General features: G+C 51.8%; 6 protein-coding genes across 6 annotated transcripts; 3 read left to right on the top strand and 3 right to left on the bottom strand.

Moving 5' to 3' along the window:
* Nucleotides 1-186: 186 nt before the first annotated feature.
* On the top strand, nt 187-6,190 carry CC1G_02807 (other/PEK/GCN2 protein kinase; the record flags this gene model as incomplete). The annotated part of the gene is made up of 23 exons (XM_001828174.2): nt 187-285; nt 351-433; nt 484-631; nt 689-787; nt 851-1,492; nt 1,546-1,924; nt 1,982-2,155; nt 2,210-2,334; nt 2,388-2,451; nt 2,504-2,949; nt 3,009-3,165; nt 3,259-3,390; nt 3,443-3,540; nt 3,592-3,721; nt 3,779-3,901; nt 3,952-4,315; nt 4,367-4,542; nt 4,592-4,753; nt 4,805-5,048; nt 5,099-5,446; nt 5,503-5,591; nt 5,645-5,857; nt 5,913-6,190. The coding sequence occupies 23 exons, from the start codon at nt 187-189 to the stop codon at nt 6,188-6,190; spliced, it is 4,773 nt and encodes a 1,590-aa protein (XP_001828226.2).
* A 433-nt stretch (nt 6,191-6,623) lies between these two features.
* CC1G_02806 (hypothetical protein) lies at nt 6,624-8,481 on the bottom strand (the record flags this gene model as incomplete). Its single annotated transcript, XM_001828173.2, has 3 exons — nt 7,975-8,481; nt 7,200-7,920; nt 6,624-7,132 (listed from the first exon to the last, which is right to left on the bottom strand). The coding sequence occupies exons 1-3, from the start codon at nt 8,389-8,391 to the stop codon at nt 6,624-6,626; spliced, it is 1,647 nt and encodes a 548-aa protein (XP_001828225.1). The 5' UTR covers nt 8,392-8,481.
* A 39-nt stretch (nt 8,482-8,520) lies between these two features.
* CC1G_02805 (hypothetical protein) lies at nt 8,521-11,206 on the bottom strand (the record flags this gene model as incomplete). Its single annotated transcript, XM_001828172.2, has 9 exons — nt 8,521-9,028; nt 9,085-9,149; nt 9,204-9,559; nt 9,615-9,734; nt 9,783-9,960; nt 10,019-10,618; nt 10,668-10,806; nt 10,860-10,945; nt 10,997-11,206. The coding sequence occupies 9 exons, from the start codon at nt 11,204-11,206 to the stop codon at nt 8,665-8,667; spliced, it is 2,118 nt and encodes a 705-aa protein (XP_001828224.1). The 3' UTR covers nt 8,521-8,664.
* A 1,090-nt stretch (nt 11,207-12,296) lies between these two features.
* CC1G_02804 (hypothetical protein) lies at nt 12,297-16,631 on the top strand (the record flags this gene model as incomplete). Its single annotated transcript, XM_001828171.2, has 5 exons — nt 12,297-12,384; nt 12,440-12,720; nt 12,777-15,728; nt 15,779-16,398; nt 16,445-16,631. 5 exons carry the CDS (start codon nt 12,297-12,299, stop codon nt 16,629-16,631), a joined length of 4,128 nt encoding a protein of 1,375 aa, XP_001828223.2.
* A 225-nt stretch (nt 16,632-16,856) lies between these two features.
* Nucleotides 16,857-18,955, bottom strand: CC1G_02803 (hypothetical protein; the record flags this gene model as incomplete). The annotated part of the gene is made up of 14 exons (XM_001828170.2): nt 18,612-18,955; nt 18,522-18,531; nt 18,392-18,444; nt 18,223-18,319; nt 18,141-18,169; nt 18,045-18,075; nt 17,955-17,987; nt 17,826-17,902; nt 17,721-17,775; nt 17,565-17,666; nt 17,374-17,484; nt 17,273-17,313; nt 17,196-17,221; nt 16,857-17,136 (listed from the first exon to the last, which is right to left on the bottom strand). Exons 1-14 carry the CDS (start codon nt 18,678-18,680, stop codon nt 16,857-16,859), a joined length of 1,014 nt encoding a protein of 337 aa, XP_001828222.2. The 5' UTR covers nt 18,681-18,955.
* A 671-nt stretch (nt 18,956-19,626) lies between these two features.
* CC1G_02802 (hypothetical protein) lies at nt 19,627-21,199 on the top strand (the record flags this gene model as incomplete). The annotated part of the gene is made up of 2 exons (XM_001828169.2): nt 19,627-19,668; nt 19,724-21,199. The coding sequence occupies exon 2, from the start codon at nt 19,739-19,741 to the stop codon at nt 21,197-21,199; it is 1,461 nt and encodes a 486-aa protein (XP_001828221.1). The 5' UTR covers nt 19,627-19,668; nt 19,724-19,738.
* Between the last annotated feature and the right edge of the window lie 834 nt (nt 21,200-22,033).

Below are 22,033 nucleotides of genomic sequence, written 5' to 3'. Positions count from 1 at the left end.
GGCTGATATCACCTTGCACTCAGACCACATTTTTCACCATAGAGCGGTCATGGAGGCTTGATTTGCTGAGGACCATTTGGCCCTCCACATTCAAGCACCTGTGTTCACGAAGTCTGGCCCCACCGCCAGGACAACGAGAAATATTCACCACAGCGAAGGACTCGAAGATAACTCATCTTGGTTCCAATGGATTCTACCGAAGAATTACAGCAACTCGAAATAACCGCTCTCAAGTCGATTTTTGGAAATGATTTCATTGAATGCCCCCCTCCCAAGGCGTGGAAGGTGCGTCCTTTAGGCAGGTGAACGAGAGTACCACGTTTCTGGATTTGACACTCTTCCTGTTCTAGGGTGCGGCGAGGCTGCCTGAATTCATCATACAAGTGACGAATCCAGATTATCCTGACAAGATCAGTGTAAATCTCCACGTAAAGTGCGTCCCCGGGTTTTGGACTGCGGAATCTATCTAACGAAAGTATCTAGGCTACCGAAAACGTATCCACACCTCGCCTGCCCCATCTTTACTCTTCAGAAGCCCGCCAAGGGCCTTACCAATGATCAGGTTTCGAAGTTGCAGCAAATCATCAATGCGGAGGCACAGAAACAGCGGGGAACTGAAATGGTTTTTACCGTGCGTTGTAGTCATTTCTTCCGAATCGAGGCGGTTGTTGAACAATGGCCACTGTAGATCGCCAACACATGTCAAGATTGGCTTGTGAACAATGTCACGCCGGTATCAGGCTCCCTTGCTGTGCAGATGACTCAAAGAGCGTTAGACGAAGAAAGGGTGAAAAGCCACCTGTTTTGATTCCTCATGCCTTCAACCCTGACCATGACCGTCTTTTTACAGAATCGTAAGCAGCGAGAAGCAGAGGAGGCAGCGAGAGAAGAGGAACGAAGGAAGAGGGAAGCTGAAGAACTGGAAGCACAGATCGAGCAGGACGCGTTGCGGCAGTTGATGGCGAGGGAGCAGCAGTTCAAGTCTCGAGAGCGAGCAAACTCGGAGACCACGGAAGTTCCTTTCATGAGCGACACCCCTTTGGAGACGTTCAGCCAAGATATCCACCTGGGCGACGTGCGCTTCAACACTGTAAAGCTCTTTTATCCAAGACAAGGTCCGTCCCCGTTTGGTTTCGGACACCGCGTTCACGGCGCTGACCTCCTAATAGCTGGCCTCCAGACCGTTTACTTGGCAGAGCCAGTCGTCGACGACCTACATACGACCCCGCCACTGGAGCTTCATATTTATACCTTCGAGTCGTCATACTACTCAACGAGCCAAGGGCGAAAGAAGCTGAAGCAAGTCGAGCAAGAGATCAAGGACCTCACGGTTACCCGCCATGACCATCTCCTCGCCACCCTAGCAGTCAAGTTGAAGCTGCCCCACTCCAGTGACCCGGCGCAACTCATCGTGTTAACGGAGCAAACTCCCCATGTCACCCTTCACGACGTGTTGGTGGATTGTCATTCTTTGCGGGAAGACAGAGCAACAGTACGTGGCGACCTCTCGTGTGGTACAGGACAAGTCGCTGACATCTGCGACAGCAATATCTCACCCAAATCCTGCAAGCTCTCAACGCTCTTCACAACAAGAATCTCGTTCATCGCGGGATGGACGTTCGATGCCTCGGGCTTGTTTCTTCAAGGACGAACCCTGGCCAGAAGGTCATCAAGGTCGGCAAAGCCGTGTTCCACACGCACTTGCTTGACCTTCACAGGTCCAACTCGTTTGGGCCTCACATCCCGCCAGTGGCCGACGAGCCTCAGATATCCGATGGTTGGCTGTCGCGTGAGATGAAGGACTCGGCTCTGTTGTACACGAAGCGAAGGGACATCCATAACGTTGGCATTATCCTGCTCCAAATGTTGATGGGGCTGGATGTTACGGAGCGCTACTCTGATGTTCAGGAAGCGATCCACTCATGTGAGCTCGTTTCTTTCATTGATCGTAGTTCTTGAGCTGATGGTCTGTCTCTCGTAGCCGCCATCTCACCGGTTCTCGCCAGGCAAGCGACGAACATGCTCACCCCCACGAAGAAGAACAACATCTCGTGCATGACCCTGTTGTCCGAGCTTGCGGAGGACAGTTTGAAGGCGTCTCTGCAGCAAACGCCGATGACGAGTCGGTCTATCCCGATCATGAACAGTAGCGGCGGTGAGTGTTTTGTGGGTTTAGCAACCTGTCCCTTGGAATTCAACTCTTCTATAGGGCCAAGAACCCCGGTTCCAAGCATGTATTACGGTTCCCCTGAAGTCGATTATGTGATGCATCGGATGCGTCAGGCTCGCCAATCGAGTCGATGGAAAGATGACTGGGAGGAACTGGAGCTTCTAGTACGTCAACCCGGATTCGTTTCGCCTCTCTTCACTAATTGATGATTCCTTAGGGCAAAGGTGCCTTCGGTTCCGTGGTTAAAGCTCGCAACAAGGTCGACAACCGCGTCTACGCCGGTTTGTATCCTTTTTTCTCCATCTTCTCTGGTACCCGCTCATTCTCTTCCAGTCAAGAAGGTCCGCCTTAAAGCAGTGCAGAAAGATGACAAGATCATGCGAGAAGTGAACGCTCTCAGCCGGCTCAACCATCGGTTTATTGTTCGATACTACACCACATGGATCGAGACAACCGAAGCGCCGTCTACCACTGTTTCCGACGACTCCAGCGCGGAGTCTTCAATGATTACCAGCTCTGAAGTCACTTCGATCCCAGACGATGATAGCGAACGTCATTTACCCATCAATGGAGGATTTGATCTGGGCGACCTGGATGACCTGGACGATGAACTTGGGTCACAATCGTCGTTCCCTAGCATCCACTTTGAAGGCTCCAAGTCTCCTGCGAATTCCGACAGCAGTGGCGACGATAGTTTGTTTGACTCGATGTCGCCCACCAACAAGAACCTGACGTTCCCTTCGAATTTTGGGCCGAGTAGGACCCTTTATATTCAGATGGTGGGTTCTGTCTGCCGTTGTACGAAGGGATTGGGGTGCTGATGAATGCTTCTCAATAGGAATTTGTGGAGCGTCAGACGCTGCGGGAACGAGTTGACGAAGGTATCTCGGAGGAAGAAGGATGGCGCCTGTTCCACCAGATTGTGGATGCTCTAGTGCATATGGCGAACCTTGGTATCATCCACCGTGATATCAAGTTGACGAACATCTTCATTGGTGGGTCGTGATCTTAGATTTTCGTGATGTCCTTGCTGACGAGGTTCATCTTTTCCAGATGCGAAAGGGGATTGTAAAGGTATGTTTCCGCAGCCCTTGCGAAGATCATGGGTCTCACTCTATTCCCAGTCGGTGACTTCGGATTGGCTACGTCGAGTCTTGCCGCGGTGGATCCTTCGGATGTCCAACACAAGCCGGTGACATATGATCCTGAAATGACCCTCGGTAAGTGACTCCTTCCGGTGTTGTTGTCAACTACTAACCCCCTTGTCTGCAGAGGTGGGAACGAGATTGTACATCGCACCCGAAGTTCAGTGGACTGGCAGGAGGGCAGCCCCCAAGAACCACAACAAGGCGGACATGTACAGTCTGGGAGTACGCTTTCAGTTCCTCAGCCTCCGTTTCCCTGATTCTCAATTCTTTTAGATCGTCTTCTTCGAAATGAACTACCGGTTCACTACTGGATCAGAACGAATCGTTGTCTTGGAAGACTTGCGCAAGCCTGGTATCTTCTTTCCTACATCTTGGGAACCCCATCGTACCCGCCAGAGGGAAAGTACGTCAACACGTTATCGTCGCAATGTCGCCCCGAAACTGACGCTTTATCTGCTAGTCATCACCTGGTTGCTCCAACATGACCCGGAGAAGCGACCCTCGGCGCTGGACCTGTCCCAGAGCCCTCTGATGCCACCTCGCGTTGAAGACGAGTATTTCCATCAAGCGCTGGGACTGATGGGTGCGCCTTCCAACTCATCTGTAGTCGTGACCTGTCTGACCATTCCTCAGCCAAACCCGACACGCCGCACTACCAAACGGTTTTGTCACTCTTGTTCAACCAGCCGACGAAAGCCTCGCGAGGGTTCCTTTACGACAAGGATCTTGATCGCCCTGAATATCTTTCACTGGCGGACGCTGTTCAGGACCGGTTGGCGGCTCTTTTCAAGCTTCATGGTGCTGTGGACATCGAACCTCCGCTCCTGATGCCCGTTGTCGACCGGGAGGACGAGAAGAACCACGCAACCTTCATTGATAGGATGGGAACTCTGGTCAGCCTCCCGAACAATCTCCTTGTTCCGTTTGCGAGGTTGGCAGCCAAAGGAAATTCGAAGCGTATCAAACGATACCATATTGCCAATATCTATCGACCAAAGTATGTCCTCGGTGTACTGTACCCGCGTCTTTGCTATTGACCCCTGTATAGCCCTGTCGCAGGCCATCCTCTCATTCAGAAGGCTGCTGTCTTTGATATCATCACTCAAGACGTCGAGTATGGGCCCATCGCTGCGGGTGCCGAGGTGATAGCTGTCAGCAATGACATCCTGAACACGTTCCCCAACTTGACTGGGACCTACAACATCAGGGTGTCCCATTCGACTAGTGCGGTATTTCATTGTTTTGCCACTTTGTTGTCTAACGATTCGGTCAGTTGTTGAATTGGCGATGGCTAGAATCCCTGAAGAGCATCGAGCGGCGGTGGTTGAGATCTTGATGCAGTCAAAGTCGTCGACATCTCAGAAACGGGCGTTGTTGTTGAAGAAGGGGCTGACGAGGGCTGTGATCGACGAGCTGGAGATCTTGAACGAATCAGGTACGTTGGTTGTTGTGCCATGTAGCCCAGTTTCTCATTTGGCCGTTTTAGAGGATGACATCGATGATGTGGTCTACAAGCTCGAGAAGATCTCGTCGCCTCTACTCCCTCTTCTCCGGCCTGTCGTCGCGGAGATTAAGGCCACTTTGCAGCACGCAGCTTTTGCGGGGGTTGACCGACCTATGATCATCCACCCACTTATGCTTGGGAACCATCATCAGTACTTCAAGGACGGGATACTCATCGAGCTCACGCACAAGTCGAAGCCAAGTAATGTCCTAGCTGCTGGTGGCAGGTAAGAAGCCTATGTCCAGTCGACGATATGCAGACTGAAGCGGCGCGCAGATACGACGCAGTGATTGCGCGGCACTCCCCGACGCTGAGACAGAAGGGCGACAACCTCTGTGCTATCGGTATTCAAATCGCACTTGAGAAGATTCTTGCCCAATTGGCGCTGTTCCAGAGCAATTATGTCAAGAACCTGATCAAGGAGGAGCGTTCCTTTGGCTATTGGAGTCCTCGGCGATGCGATGTCTATGTGGTCTCTTACCACACCGGGTACCTGCAGGACCGGTTGGAGGTCGTCTCGTATCTTTGGCAGCATAATATCAGCGCGGATATCATGTACGAGTCTGCGATCTCTGATATTGAGCACGAGAGGCTGGAGAGCGTATGTGAGCGAGAAGGAATTCTGTACGTGGTTTTCTCGGAGATGGGTTGTCGTAACGGGGCTTACATTGTTTCTACAGGTTCACAGTATGTCCAAGGCCTCGCGCGTCTAAGCAAACTCAGTCGGCCTTCAAGGTTAAGAGCATCCTGAAGGGCGCTGAATATGATCGTATGTCGCTTTGCGATGTGATTCGGTTTTTCCACTGACCTTCTTTCTTACAGTGTCTCGCGCTGAATTGGTCGGTTGGTTGCAACATCAAATCGCAGAACAGAAACGGATCGACCTCAGTACCTATGGAACTGGGGCTGCGTGGGAATCGACGCCAACTACTTCATCGTCCAAGGATGCCATGGCCACTCCAGATGTGCAGCTCGTCCTTCCTGCCGACGTGAAGAAGCAACGAAGATCGGTCAAACATATGCTCAACGATCGAGGTGGGCTCGCCATTTAAGACTGTATATTCAGGAGATTGACGTTTCAACGTGCCAGCTTTCGAGACATCAAAGAAAGTCAAGGCCTCGGTGGCTACTATGCCCACTGTTGCGGTTGATGTCCCGACCTCCGTGTTCGACACGATGTGTCGCTCCTCCTCTTGGCTCTCCGACGATGACACCTGGCGATCCCTCGTGGCGGCCTTCCCGCCTGGCCACTCGGCTTATGCATCCCAGATACGGGAGTCGGTTCTGAAGCACAAGGCTGACGGACACCCCTACGTCCTTCTCTTTGCCGTCAAGGAAGAGAGGATTCAACTCTTGGCCCTTACTTGACGAATCACGCACTCCGCTCACGACTTCCTTTCCACTTTCTCCACTTTCTCCACTTTCTGCCCCTCATGAAGCATTGCCCTCTCAACTCTTTTTTTGAATCAAATCAAATCGCGAATCATATCATTCACAAGTTGTTATTTAAGTCCACGCAAGATACCAGCCTTTAATATCGTCGGTGCTTCGGGAAGCAATGGTTTAATTGTCGCATAACTCTATGTATTATCATATGTGTTTTCTCTCCCCCAATTTATTCGTATGGATGAACGAACAGAAGGGCGGAAGCAGAGAGGATCGATGACGAGCACAACAGGATGGAAGAGAGAAGAGGCAAAAAAACAAACCAGAACGAGCCAAGCCGAGACGAGGAGATGGCTCGAGGGAGGGTACAGTGTGACGGAAAAGTCTCGCAGTGGGAGGAGGTTGCCGACCGAACTCAGGTGGCAGCGGGGAGGAGGTCCGCGTTGGGGTACTTCCTCTCGATGGCCTTCTTGAGGGCATAGTAGGGTGTGATATAGGTTTTATCCGTCCCTTCAGTAAAGCCTGCACCACCCACCACTTGACCAATGATACGCCCGTCCCTGCCTGCCACGATGGCGCCAGAGTCACCGCCGTCAGAGAACCTGTCGTTCTTGGCCGTCTTGGTGTCATAGGCGCAGACAATGAACTCTAGGGCGGTCACAGCAACACCGTCTTCGAGATAGTGTCGCGTTGCCGATTCGAGTCCGTTGACGCGTCCGAATGTGGTGCCGGTGGTAGGACCGTTCTTAACCGCCAGTAGCGTCTTCGCATCGTGTATGTCGTAGTTTTGCGGGTTGTGGAACTCTGCTTCGGAGACATAGTCCTTGAGCTGAAGGAGCGAATCGTCAGGTACATGGAAGTCGCGGTGGTCATGAGGCTGGGGGAACATGAAGTTCTCCCAATCAACGGGGGTCTTGTTGCCGCCTGTAGAAAAAGAGAACTGTTAGTGAAACGCACCACAAAAATGAAGGAGAAAGAGGAACCGACGTACCGACGAAGAGCTTATTTCCCTGAAAGTCCTTCGAGTCTAGCTTATCATCGTCGATCTGGATGAAGGCCCAGTCGTACAGGAAATCATCGTCGCCAGCCTCAATCTTAGCAGAATGCAGGACGGATCCAAGAATGCGGGAGGGGGCTTGGGTGAGATTCTTGGTAACGTAGGAGTGGAGGTCCTTTGTCGCGGCGATCATTTTCTTCGTGTCGGAAATCAAGTGAGTCCAGTGCTGTCGCTTCAAGTTCGAACTGACTTCATCAGCCTCGCCCTCCTCCTGAGGTGGGACCTTGCTGAGCGACCTCTCCCAGCTGGAAATGGCCTTCGTATAATCCATTTCGAACTTGACGATGCCCTCTGTGGCAGAAGTGAATGATTTGTCGCCAAGGAGAATGATGTCTTCGCGAGGCTGACTCTCGTTTTCGCGCGTATACGCACGGTTCTCGAGGGACGTCCCAGGGGGGCGGGCAACGTGGGCGCAGGTGAGGAGGACGATACTATTGTCGGATTTGTCGGTGTTGAGACGGAAGAACAGGCCCCCTGTACCCCGGTTGTCTGAGCTGCGGGGTGCAATAGAGAGACCAAGAGTGGGAGTGAAGGGCTTGCGTAGGCCCTGAATGCCCTCCAAGTCAAATGTCGGGCTCAAGGGGCCCATGAGTTTCCTCAGGAGACGGTACACGGACTCGATGAACGCGACTTGTATCTCGGGAAATCCGGCGGCCTACGACACATGAAATAAATCTTCTAATTATTCCTGATACAGATTTAAACTTACCTGGAGGATCTCGTCGATGGCATTGGCAGCAGCCACAGCAGCCTGATAGGAAAGGGAGTGGGGTTTTACCCCAATGGTAATGACGAAGTCACATATCAGAGCCGCCTCGCCTGCATTCGCATAAGCTAAAGGGTCGATGGTACTCCAATCTACCCTGCGCGAATCAAGCAAGGCAACAATATCCCACACAATGCTGCGCCAGACCGGCATGATCCTGTGGTTGTGGATGGGGCGGGCAGCACGGATGATCTTCTGGGAGCGAGGATCTTTGGCGACAGGCCACGCAGGCCCGGTCTTGTAGATGCAAGGCGAGCCGGATCCATAGAAATCGGTGATGGCGGGTGGATAGGAGGATATTAAGTGACTACCGAGCTGCTCCTCATTGCTCAAATTGTCGCCGGAAGTTGCAAGACTCATATCAATATGTGGTAGAGGAGGAGGGAAACAGTTGTTAACCTAGCTTTATGACTGGGAGGCAGAGACAGAAATTTGAGTCGTCCCAGTCAGAGGGTTCAGGTTCAGGTCTCAGAGGTGTCCCTATCCTGGTTTTCAGTTGTCTGTTTTGGGGCCAGACCTAAAGATAGGGGAGATTATACTATATACATAATACTCTGACATCATTATCTTTAGGCGCCCAGGGCGTGTGCGTCGCAGTGTCTCCGGTTCGTCCCCCCCAAGGGCAAATCCTAATTATTCGTTTCCTGATTCAAAGAGCCTCGTGAACTCAGCCATTGCGTCCAAAGTTTCCATAATATGTTCGAATGTGACCCGAGCATCACGTCCTACAGCCAGCGAATGTGCGGTCCGAACGGCGTTCTTGATCTGGCGACCATTGATGTTCCTCTTCGCGAGCACTTTGATTTGCTCAGGGGTGATCGAATTTGCTGCTCCCGCTTTCTTGATAAAGGCGGACCAAACCTGCTCCTTGGATTCCTGACTGAGTTGCTGGAAGTGGAGCGCGACGTGGATGCGAGAGAGGAAGGCTTCGTCAAAGGTCCTCACTCGGTTGGTCGTCATGAACAGAATACCGCGGTAGTACTCGACGTGTCGGAGGCTGTCAAAGGTAGAGATTTTAACGAAGACAAAGAGTAGGTGAGGGATTTGACCTACAAGACGGCCACCATGGCGTTCCTTTCCAGGTCATGAAGGGAGCGTTGTTCCAAGAATACGTCCGCCTATGGGTAGTTTGAGCAACCCGAAGTTCGAATGAAACTGCCATTTGTACTTACCTCGTCGATGAGGACAATAGCCTTCCAGGCTGTAGCGACATCGAATACACGTTCTAAAGCCAAGTCGAGTTCCGAAGCGGTGGTTCCCAAATCACCACCACCAACGACATAGAGGGGCCTTTGAACGTGTTCGCTCGTCGCTTCAGCTGAGAAAGTCTTGCCTACACCAGGAGGGCCATAAAGGTTGATGACCAAGCCGTGTCCTTTCCCCTTGATGAAGTCGTCGAATCCAAGTTCGCGGTGGTGCGATTCGATTAACGACTGGAGGAGGTCCTTCCGCCCTTGAGGGAGTACGAGGTTCGAGAACGCCTCGGAGTTCCACTCAACATCTTGCACCAGTTCGATATTGAGCTCCACTGCAAAGAGATAGAAATTAGCCTTCGAGCTGCCCAATGTCAAGGATGCACTTACGCCACATTTTATCGCTCAAGCTGAACCCGTAGATGGCGGCAGGTGTAAGCAGCAATTCCTCTTCGGTAAGCTCGGCGTTCTGAGGAGACTCTTCAGCTGCATTCTGCTGAACGACGTCGCCTAGAAAGGGGGTAAGCGACCATTTTCCAGTCTATGACAGGACCATACCTGCGGTTGCCGGTAGTGGAGGAGGGGTCGCAATGTAGTTCCCGTACATATCGTAGTTCTGGTTTCGCGGGTTCGAAAGATCGACCTGCTCCACTTGCGTTGGTACGGGCTGCGGGAACGTGTAGTTGGGGTTCAAACGACGGAAGGTGGCCCTATCAATCATGACGCGACTTCGCACCTGGTTATGAAAGTAGTGAGCATCCACGCAAACACAAAGGAGACGAGAACATACATACATTATGCTTCAGAATTTTCCCCATGGACTTGACCGCAGCTACGCCATCGTATTGCTTGTGATGCACACCCATCAAACTGACCCACTTTTGACCTCGCTTGAGCGCCGCCTCCCGCAAGCCAGCCTCGTCGTGATGATACTTCAGCGGGTAGGCGTCGAGGGAGTCGATCTTGACTGCCCCACGGAAGTTGGGGAGATAGACGACGGTCTGCACCAGACCAACCCCAACCGTGTTCGACATCGTACGGTCGATGAGATCGACGCTCTCGAGTACCAACTGGTACATAGGCTTTCCCTCGATCACCGTGCGCTGGAAATACGACAGTTTGAGTAAGCGGGGAAGACCCGTCACAGCGCAGCGGGCCACAAAAAGGGTGCGCGGGATGAGGATTCCATAGAGTAGGTCGAACGTAATTTCGCCGTGCTTGGTCAACCGTCGAATCGTGGACAACGTGGTGTGATAGTCTGATGCGATAGTCGAGTTTAAGAGCTTGACGGTTGCCAGGACATGAGACTCGAACTCTGTGCGTTTCTTTTCTGCGAGGTTCCGCTCGTACTCTAGGAACTGGTCATGGAAGGTGACGAAGATCTGCGGATCAAGCTGGAAATGGGATTAGCATTGCCCTCAAAGTGATGGGTTCTTGGCGTACTTCGAGGGGGTCCGCATTCCAGGAGACACCCGGCCAAGAATCAATCACTTCGCGACAGGCTTTGAGGAGGTAGTCGCTCTTGAGAACAATTCTATAAGTCTTTTCCAAGTTCTCGTTGCGGGGAATAGTGCGAACGATGCTATATATTGGACGGTGAGTCGGCGTGAAGGCGACTGGACGGCCTGAACGTACACGAAACTGTACTCCCGCCACTGGTCGTTATTTCCACCGCTCTGAAGGAGGGGAGGAGCTTCAACAACGACTTTAGAGCTAGTATTCTATAGCAACTATTAGCTACGCTGAGAGGGCAGTTGCAGAGACACACATACTCTGTATTTCCAGCTCTTACTCCAGCGGCTATAGTAGTTATCGACACGTTTGACCTTCAACGAGGGGGCTGGGAGAGGTAGGTTGTCTTCCTTGCCAATTGCGGTGGTGATGGTCGACTTGGAACTGTTATCAAAGGGCAAATCGTCGTGGTTTGGATTAGAAGAGGACGACGAAGCGCTCCTCATCATGGTCGATAGTCGGCGGTGCATTCTGGCTGTATCTGTGAGCTCTGTTAGGTAAAGCAAAGGCGTTGAGGGTATTATCTATATACCTCTGTCATCTGGCGGGCCCGAGCTTGACGTTCAGCGCCCAATCCTGACTCCTCCTGTATCAGCCCAACGCTTGTCTCGATCTTGTGACGACTTTGGCACATCTTCATCAAATACGAGGACACCACCATCAAAAGAACTTCACGTTCCCGAGTCGACCTGCCCTTGGTTCTCACCGCGGTGCAGCACCGATCTAGAACACCTGCTCAAGGGTCCTGATAGACCATTGCCAGTCAATGCTCAGCTTGATCTGTCTTGTTGTCAGCAACGTTTTGGGCCAAAGAACAGACTCAGATCACGAACCTTGCATCGCAGACACTATGCCAAACACCGTGAGGCGGTCCACAAAAAAACTTTCTCCCAAATAGAAGAATTTGGCGATGGTGCGTTATTTTCGCTTTTGGACATTCTTGACAGTAGTCTCTGCGCGTATCCGTCATGTGCTCATTATCCTGTTGTCCTTGCACGACGACCATGGAGACGACGAAATCGATGGAATTGGAAACGAAGGACAAGACCTGTAGTAGGTAGGATGTTTGGGAAGACGTCTGGAGCAAAAGTCTTTCGGAATCTTCCGGAGCCAAGCAGAACAAGCACTTGGCGGGCGCTTATTTCCCTGCGTACATCGTATGGCAAACACAAAGCAAGTTGGCCCCTAAGTAAAGCATGCGTGTGCCCTGTCAGAGGCCTGCCAAAGTATACATCGCCTCAATTCAACCTACATCTCGCCCCTAAAGTCTACGAAAGGTTTGATTGCCGCCATGAACTACATGGTCAGCGGATGGTCAGCGAGCATTCCCCCACGTTTTCTCGCCTTACCCTCAACTCTTCTCTCTAACACATCTGACCCTTCTCTGACACCCCTTCCTCCACTTCCATGTCGTCAGATCCGCGAAAAAGAAATCGTCTCTCACATCTCTTCCACAAAATAATTCGCAGATCGCACCCTGGTAAGGAGCCAAATGGCTCCAATGAAACAGCACTATCAGGCATCGAGGAGTCCAGTTCTGCCGTCGACGCAACTAGAAATATGGAGCTTTTCAAGCATGTGGAAGCCAGTGGCACCTTCGAGGGTGTCGTCGACGGTATGATGGTCAACTCGGTGCCAATGATGAAAGGTACGATATAATTTTCCATCTTGGTGTGGATTTTTATTGATGGTTTCCCCACTAGCTCCTAACAAAGAAGTATATCGACGACTGGCAAATGGAACCATGGAATTCGCCAAACGCACAGCCAATCACGATGCCCTTCACGATGCTATGGGTATTCTGAGAGACTTCAAGGACCTGGCGACCAATGGACCTCAGCGAATTCGTGGGCTTATACTTCTCTGGCAGGCCCATTTATTGAGGTTCGTTTGGAAGACCTGGATAGAAGACCTGGATGCATGCGATATGTACTTCGTGGAGGAGATGGCCGACCAAACTCGGCGTCAGGTATTCTGGGAAGTTGTGAGTAGCATGCCCATTTCCTTTCCCTTCCCTTCTTCTGGTTCACGGAGCTTCAGTTCCCCGGAGCGATACAAACCGAAGATTTTCGCATTCTTCCCTCCCCGCTCCACGACGCTCATCAACTCCTCGCGAAGCACGTTAAATCAATAGACCGAATCGCCCTCGACATTTTGATAACCTCGGGCTGCAAAGCTCTCAGTGATTCCGAAGATTCTTCCGGGGACATCGCATTGCTTTTAGGGCGTGCTCATGTTGTACGATACATATGCTGTTGCAGCTTGGCTGACCTAGACTCGGCCGATACGTACTTCCAAAGGGCGAGAGAGGTGGCAGGAAGTAGTTCCCCTTCGGGATACGCTGCCTTGGCTTCGTACTCCCATACCTCGTGGCTCCGCTTCCTCAAGGATGGAACATTGGACGGCATGCTGGATGCAAAGCAGCAGCTCAACGACATGAACACGGTCGCGCAGGTGTACGAGGGGAATACGACCACGCTCGACCTCAGAATTTCGCACTTTAAAAGGTTGCTACACATGCGCCCTTTCCCTCACCCCTGCCGTGCTGCATGCCTCAACGACCTCGGAACCTCCCTCCACGATAGCTTTGAGCTGACTGCAAATGTAGATCACCTCGAGGAGTCCATTCAATGCCACCAAGAGTCGCTTCAACTGAAGCCAGCACCTCATCCAACTCGGTTCCTCTCACTCAACAATCTCGCGGCTTCCTTGCAAAGTCGGTTCAGGATCAAAGGCTCAGCCAAAGACCTCAGAGACAGTGTCACCTACAGCACAGAGTCATTCGAACTCGTCCCCACTTCCAACCCCAAGCGCCCGCTTCTCGCTCTACAACTAGCAGGTTTCCTTAATGCAAGTTTCCGGTACACCGGTGACCACCACGACCTGGACCAAAGCATATCTTTCTCGAAAGTGGCACTCGATTGCGTAACGGCTACCCATAAAGATCGACCCATGGTCCTGTGCCAGCTTGCGGAATCGCTTTGGACCCGATTCGAACACAGGGGTGATCCGAACGATTTGGAAGATAGCGTCGAGTATAGCCGACAATCGCTAGCGATAACACAGGAGTCCCATCCCCTTCGCTTCCGCTCACTCGAGACAGCTGCACATGGTCTCTACATCCGCTTCAAGTACCAAGGGGATCGACAAGACCTCGAACGCTGTATCAAGCTTGCTCGAGAATCGCTGGCACTGCGACCACCGACCGCTGGCGACAATCGCAGTCACACGCTCAACAACCTAGCCAACTTCCTCTGCAGTCGCTTCAAGTGCCACGGAGACCTCGGAAATATTGATGAAGCTGTCTCTTTGAACGAGCAGTGCCTCAAATGGAGAGAGAATCCTCACCCGGACCGCTCCCAAACACTCAACAACCTCGCCTCGGCTCTCATGATCCGGTTCAACCAGACGGGCAGAGTGGTGGACTTGGAGAGAAGTATTACACTTCTTCAGGAAGCGCTAAAACTCAGAGCACCTCCTCATCCTGGGCGCTCAGCAACGTTGAACAACCTGTCAAATTGCCTGTTCGATCGCTACAACTATAACGGAGACAAGAACGATCTCGAGGCATCTATATCCCTCAGCGAAGAATCCCTTCGCCTGCGACCTTCTGGTAATCCCGGTCGCTCAATTCCACTTAACGACTTGGCCAGTTCCCTTCTGACCAAGGCCCTTCAGTACGACAGTGCAGAATGCCTGGAGGAGTGCCTTTCCCATTGTTTCGAGTGCCTCACCTTGGTTCCATACCCTCACCAAGACCGTCCCAAGGTCTTAAATACCCTGTCTTCGGCACTCGCTACGCGCTTCAAGTACAAGGGTGACGTTTCAGATCTCGAAAAAAGCATTCAATTTGGCCAGGAAGCCCTCACCTACATGACCCCCACTGATCCAAACCATCCCATCCAAATCAGTAATCTTTCATTCAACCTCGTTACATTGTCGACTCAGGAGGGGAGAGATCATGCGTTAGGCGACAGTATCGCCCATTGTGAGAAGTCTCTCGCAATAGTTCTCTCTCCCCATCCTCATCGAGCCCAGCTTCTCGGCGCTCTTGGAAATGCACTGACAGCGAGATACAGGCGATCTGGCGTACAAACGGATTTGGACAAAGCGCTCGAGCTTTTCCAAGCGGCTGCCCAATACGAGACATCACCGTTGCTCGAACGATTATCCCACACGAAAGCCTGGATCTCAATTAGTCGCCCGCAGAACCAAGCGGAAGCAGCGTACCGACACGCCATTCATCTTCTCCCTCTTCTGGCCTCGCTCGATCTTTCTTTGGAGCAACGCCAGAATGTCCTCGCCAATGTGAAGGACCTGTCAAGAGATGCCGTACAGTACGCCATACAAACCAAGCAGCTCGAAACCGCCATTGTCTTCCTGTCCACCGCCCGTTCCATCTTCTGGTCCCAAGCCTTAAAGCTTCGCACTCCAACAGACCGACTCGATGCCGTTGATCCTTCTCTTGCCCGAGAGCTGCGAGAGGTAACACGGAGTTTGGAGATGGCGGCCCACAGAACCACCACTCAGGCGCGCTTGGATGACTCTCTCCATTCACTTGCAAAACGGAGGGAGGAGATCCTTGCTCGCATCCGAAGGCTTGATGGCTTTCAAGATTTCCTACTTCCTCCCTCTTTTTCCGCACTTCGAGACGCCGCCGGCAATGGGCCCGTAATCTTCCTCAATGCAAGTCAGCATGGTTGCGACGGAGTGGTTATGCTCCCCGATGGAACCATGAAACATGTTCCCCTCGAAATTCCCTACGACATGGTGATCGTCTTCAAGGACTCCATCCAGCGACTGTCTCAAGGACACCGAGTACCTACTGAGCTGCGCACCATTTGCGACCAGTTCGAGGAAAGGAATCCTCGTCTCAAAATGAGTCGACAGGACCGGGATCGCAAGACAGCTGATGATGATTTCAAGGTCTTCCTGACCCTTGTATGGGTTGCCATCGTTCGACCTGCGATTAATGTACTCCAGCTCGAAAGGGTAAGTGACTAGGCTGATCGTTATGGAGAATGGCTGACGTACCTTTCCAGACCAGCTCACCAACACGAGTATGGTGGTGTCCCACTGGTCCATTCGCATTCATTCCCATCCACGCCGCCGGCTTCTACTTGGATGTCGAGGGCTATGACCAGGAGGTCTTATCTGACTTCGTAATTTCCTCTTACTGTTCGTCACCTCAGGACCTTCTACAGACCGTGTCACATGTTTCACCCGACGCCAAAATGCTCGTCGTCCTTGAACCTGAGAAGACTCAGCCAGGGGTGAGCGGTCTCCCAAATACCACCCTCGAGCTGGCCAAGATCCGAGCTCACATCCCTTCCGACATCCACCTGGCCACGCATATCGGCTCCGTTCAAGAGCGAACAAGCCCGGAGACAGTCATCAACGACATTCAAACGTCATCCTTCGTTCACTTTGGCTGTCACGGTGTGCAAGACCTTTTGAATCCCCTAGAAAGCGCCCTCATCTTGAGTGGCGGGAGCCTCACAATTTCGAGGATCATCCGCGAATGCCAAGCTTCGAACGCATCCCTCGCTTTCCTCAGTGCGTGCGAGACCACGATGGGGGATGAGCAGAGACCAGATGAGGCTTTGTCTCTGGCTGCAACCATGATGTTCGCGGGATTTAGGGGCGTGGTTGGAACGATGTGGTAAGTTTCCTCTCTAGTAGTTCCCACCTTGACTCACAAAGTGCAGGTCCATCCACGACGAAGATGCACCCATCGTTGCTAATTCGTTCTACAGACATCTCTTCCGGAATGGAGACGCCTGCCCTCCAATTGCGACAGATGCAGCTGAGGGCCTGCACCTGGCCATAAAGGAGCTGAGAGAGTTGGGGAAGCCGTTCTCGCGTTGGGTGCCATTCGTTCACTTTGGGTGTTAGGTTAGGGCATAGTATAACAGTTTTTATCATCTGGTCTTGTTATCTCCCTTAGTTCCATACCTTTACTTCCTCCCTTGCGTATCAGGCGTTGTTGCACCCGCCACGATAGAATTGCGCCTGACGTCCATCTCCTGTAAGCGTTCAAATAAGCGCCCATCATTTCAGCAACAATCTGGGGCGGACTGTGTTCTGAGACGTAGCTTAGAGAGTGTCTATTCGCTTCGACTAAGGTAATTCTATAACATCCTTTTTCGTATCTGGCTCTCGATCCTTGTGAAAGACGATCCTACTTCCCCTCCCAAAGCTCATCGCACTCCTAACGCTCGGTCCATTTGTAATCACGTCGATCTGCCTCTCGTTAAACCTCCTCTCTCCAAACTCGATACCTGTCGTAGTGTCCATGGGGTCCAAGCTGCGTGACTGGAAACCGAGGTCGTGGTGCGCCATTTCGCGCATTTTGAGGATGATGCGCGTCGAGAAGGTAGATTTAAGAGACCGCTGAAGCCTGTATTTCGCGAGTCAGAGAAGCATTATTAAGGGGTTATGTCCGAAGAGAATACGAACATTAGAAGGAGGAATCTGAATTCGGGCTGTCGGCCATTCGTCAGACAAGAGTTAGGCGGTGGAAGGGGAGGACTCACAGGTCCCATAATGACGATTAAAAGATTAGCTATAGACAATGCTGAGGATGGGGTAAGCCATGGAATTGGTTAAGAAAAGCCTCCATGAGGGGTAAGCGCACCTGCAAAGCCCATAGAGTAGAACGTTCCATCCCGGTAGAAAATCTTAATCAACTGGCTTCGCGTGTACTGAAATGTCGAAAGGCCGTAGTTTAGGCAGAGAGCCATGACGACTGTATAGAATCCATCATGAACATGGTCAGCTTGAAGAACTTTGACCCTTATATGGATAGCGAAAACGATGTCAACTCACTGATTTGGTATAAACTTATGGCACCGTAAACCATCGAGAGATAAAACTTGTTCGCATCTTGGAGGTAGCAGCTGATTTGACTCGGAAGAGGTGAGGGTGCATCTGTGAATGGGTTTTTGGTATTCGGGAGGCTTAGAGAAGTCGGTGGCCACGCACAGACAAGAGACGAGAGAAACAGGCCAAAGAAAGGGAAGATGACGAATCCTATTATCTATAGTGAACATTAATCATGGGAAGAAGACCTTATGAAGGAACACAAACCGTGAAGAACGTCAGGAGGTACCATCTAATGGCCTTCTTACATCCTCCAAGAACATAAATTCGAAGAAGCATTAATACTAGTGGGAAGTGAGCATTCCGGAGAGATGGAGCATGGGCCCAGAGGCATACCCTCTCCGCAGGCAGTCCCAGTCAGTGCCGTTGCTAGCAGAGAAGGGTGAGTATCAGCGGCGAATGCAAGAGAGATGAGAAGGGACTTACAGACAGCGAGGTCGAATATGATGTTACATTGCTAAGGATATTCGCGACCCCCCTTAGCCTCAGCGATAGTGCGACCGTGACTGACGTGACGCTTACTGTTGGGGTAAGACCAGATGCACGATTGTCTACACAGTAATAAGCCTCTCGTGAAGCAAAGATTGGTCAAGGAGACACTTACAAATAAACATCAAAGGAAAATCAATGACCCCTAGGTATCGAGCGATGAAATACGCCGCCTGAATGGCTGACCTTTGCTTCGTCCACATATACTTGGCCTAGGGTAGTTGGCACTGATCAGTACCAGCATCGCTTCGATGAGAAGTCGAGGTGTCGCAGCTGAGACTTACCTCCCATTCGAAAGTATGCGCATGGTCACAGATGTTGTAGACAAGTGCCATAGCTATAATGCAAGGTAGAACAGATTCCAGTGAAGCTCGTATATGATGTCAGGCAATCGCCAATACGAGTGAGGCTTACTTTCAACATACTGCAAAACGGAACGTCACAGTAGATGCATGATTTCGGTTAGATGGTATGGACCTCTTGAAAAGGGAAAGGGCGACGCACAGAAACATATCTAAGTCTCGAGGCAATCAGAGCGACGTTCCCATTATCGCTTAATAGGTCGGCGCCCATGCTCAGTTGCGAGCAGTGCCTTGATTTGAGACAAATCGCCCTGATTTCTCCCCTTCCTAGCGACACAGCGTCGTGATGTGGCGGTATGCAGTGCTGTCGAACGGTCAACGAGCCAAGTTGAAGCGTCTACCAGAGACGAAGAGAGGGTAGCGAGCAAAAGGCGAAGTCGAAGTAAGAGGGTGATGATGGCTACTCAGTACTCAGTACTCGGTCGTCACCCACGACACAAACATCCGAATAGTCGCTCTGAACCGGTCTATGAGAAAATAAAGTTGGGGGAGACGTCGTCCATCACTCCACCTGCGGTTAGGCACTTGGGTGCGCTATTTATGTCACCCATCGACTGGAGCCGCTGTTTCTAGCCAGCATCATGTACGGGGACCTGACAGGAGACGCCGTGTTACAGCATGGTTACGAAATGGAGACTGCATGCCAGTGGCTTGGTTCTGCAGTACTACCAGGCAGTCTTTGCCAGTCCCTTTATTCACCCTTCGACCGTAGGCCATCATAAATTGCTCATACTTGATATATGAGAACGTGTCGCACACCTAAGATGCTGTTAGATGTACTTTCCCTCGGAACTCAGTGCATGGCGTCAGAAGGGGAAGGTTTGGCGTTTTGCTTGGGTCCGCAGCAGTTCCCATGTCATTCATATTCTGGATCTAAATTGGCACCCTGCCTCTAGTAAATGATATTTCGGGACTGATCTAGAGCCAGAAAGCTCTTTATCGCACTACACTTAATGACGAGGGAGTCTAGGTAGCTATGGCAGAACTCCAAGGCTGGGAAGAGCTGGCAAGAGAGCCAATATATCAATCGTCGCTCGTCTGCGTCGCAATAGGGGCTCCTTTGTGATGCAGCAGGTTCGAAAAAATGCAGGAACAAATAGGCCCAATTAAGGAAGATCAAGAACGATGGCACCGGATCTTTGTCAGTCACGGGTTGACTCGACTCGTCCACACTCAAGCTCGGGCAACAGCACTTCAAGGTGAGTGCGATTTGATGAAATGGTAAAGCCCGGCGCCTTATCGAATAACATGCAGTGAGCATCCTCTAGGATGCACGATCACGATGCTGAACAGATTCACGGAGTTCAACTCCCTCTTCCTGCGGAACTAATCGCGGAAATATTCGAGTTATGCCTTCCGGACAACTTTGACTCCGCGCGGGCAGGCCCAGATTTCTATCCCATGTGCCTCACCCATGTCTGTTCATCCTGGAGACGGTTAGCCCAAAACACCCCGTCCTTATGGACCATGCTACGGCTTTCTCGACACGATTTCCCTAGTCGCCCATTCGACAGCGTAGTGGAGGAATTGTGGATCACACAACTCCTTTACTGGCTCGGTAACTCGAAGAATCTCCCCATCTCCCTCTCCATTCGCTTTCCAAGGACTAGAAATTATGACTCGCTCCTCCGTCCCGTGGTGGCTTACCTCCGTCCGACTAGATGGACAAAGCTCATGGACGTCATCTCCACGAATGCCCATCGTTTCAGGTACTTGGATTTCTTCGGCTATGGGCTTCTGGAGGAAATATCTCCATTGAAGGTCGCTTCTTCTGCACCTTTTACCTCCCTCGAGGTGCTCCGCTGCGAGCTGCACGATGCCCACCATGGCCCTTCCTCCAGGACAACGCCATGGGAGCCCTTGGGAAATGCTCCCAACCTGCGCAAACTCCTCCTTGACGCGCCCCATCCGAGCTTCTGCCTCTCCTGGTTTGGCAAGGTTTCATGGGAGAGCATCACCCACGTCTCCTTCCGCGCAGAACTCACACATCCCGACGTGTACGAGCTGCTTTCCAAAGCTCGCGCATTGCAAGAATGCGAACTCGCTATCGGGGATCACTTTGAAGAGGCCAGCGAGGTGGAGATCGATCTACCGCACCTCAGAAGATTCGACCTTCAGTTCGCCAAGGGGTCGTCCTTCGAATTTTTCCGAAACGTGAACCTTCCGTCACTCAAGAAGTTCGCGCTTCGCCAGTCGGTCGAGCACTCGGACTGGTCGACGATCAACACCATCGGCCTGGGCCGGCAACACCTGTTTTCTCAATTCGGAGATTTGGAATCCCTGACGATCGGATACATCCCCTTCACGGCCAACGATCTCCTCGACCTCTTACGCACAACACCGAAAATCACGGAGCTCGAACTCGACTGCAATATCCGCGATTACGACACTTTCCTAGAAAACTTTCAAGATCACACTCTACTCCCTACACTCACAAAGTTCGGCCTCTACGTCGACACGCTGCCAGGCCCTGACCTACCGCCCGGAGGTCCACTCAAGTTCTCTCCGGCTCTGCTCGCAGAGCTCGTTCGGACGAGACCCACTATCCAATCCTCGCTTTACGTCCTCAATCGCGGCCAGCCCAACCAGCAAAGAGACATTCGTCTTGAGGACATTCACAAGGCGTTTGAGGGATCGGGTCTTGGAAAGGAGCAATGGCCAAAGGTTCGTGTCGACGTTCAGGGAGCCATGGCACTGGCCTGGCTTGGGCAGGCTCCACTTGCCTATTAACACGTTCTTATTTAGTAGTCTAGATTTCGCGTTCCCACTAGTATCCAATGTATGGTATATGCATTCATTCTACGTTAGTCCCTTCGCGTGTGACGAATCCCAGATATATATTGCAGAACGAAATCGAAGACATGAAGGACAAAGAACCTCTGTGAATCTCAGAAGAAAGGTCTACGCGTGGCGCGGGGATCGGACCAGGGGACTCTGCAAAGGGAAAGAAGGTCGCCAATTATGGCGACTTTGGCACAAGACCTACTTTCGGCTGGCCGATATGCACTCTTGGCACTGGGGTAACCCTCCGCAAGGTGCCATTTGCGTCGACCGTTGCCGTTGGCCTTCCTTATAACGCCGCTTAGGGTCTGCTGGTAGGGCACCTCGAAGATCCTCGTTGACCACCTCCTATCTCGTCGCCGCTTATTTTCAGATATATGAGAGTCATAAGCTATTGCCGCTGCAACTCTGGGCGTCGGAGTCGCCAAAGGGGAGACTAGGGTGATTGGTGGACTTAAACTCCTTGATACGTTTTTTTCGAGCGATCATCCCTTTTGCATAGAGAAATCTCGGCAGACCTTCAACTCACCCTGGGCTTCTAGGCTTCGATTTCAGCGTCCAGAGCTCCATGGCACTTGGGTAGTAGTCATGGGTGAAATCGTGTTGCTAAATTTAGCGTTCTATCCCGTCTCTTCCAAGGCGCCTGTTGGGTGTTCGGTCGTGATAGTGCGTGCACAAATGCTCCAGTCACGAGAGACATGGGATGATGAATCGTGAACCGGCAGGCAGTCAAGTTAATCAACAAGGCCCTCGGAACTTGGGGGGTTTACAGGCGATGAATTC

Source organism: Coprinopsis cinerea (assembly GCF_000182895.1).
Source record: "Coprinopsis cinerea okayama7#130 chromosome 1 map unlocalized cont3.1, whole genome shotgun sequence".
Taxonomy (NCBI): Eukaryota; Fungi; Basidiomycota; class Agaricomycetes; order Agaricales; family Psathyrellaceae; genus Coprinopsis; species Coprinopsis cinerea.
This window is presented reverse-complemented; position numbering and strand designations above follow the sequence as displayed.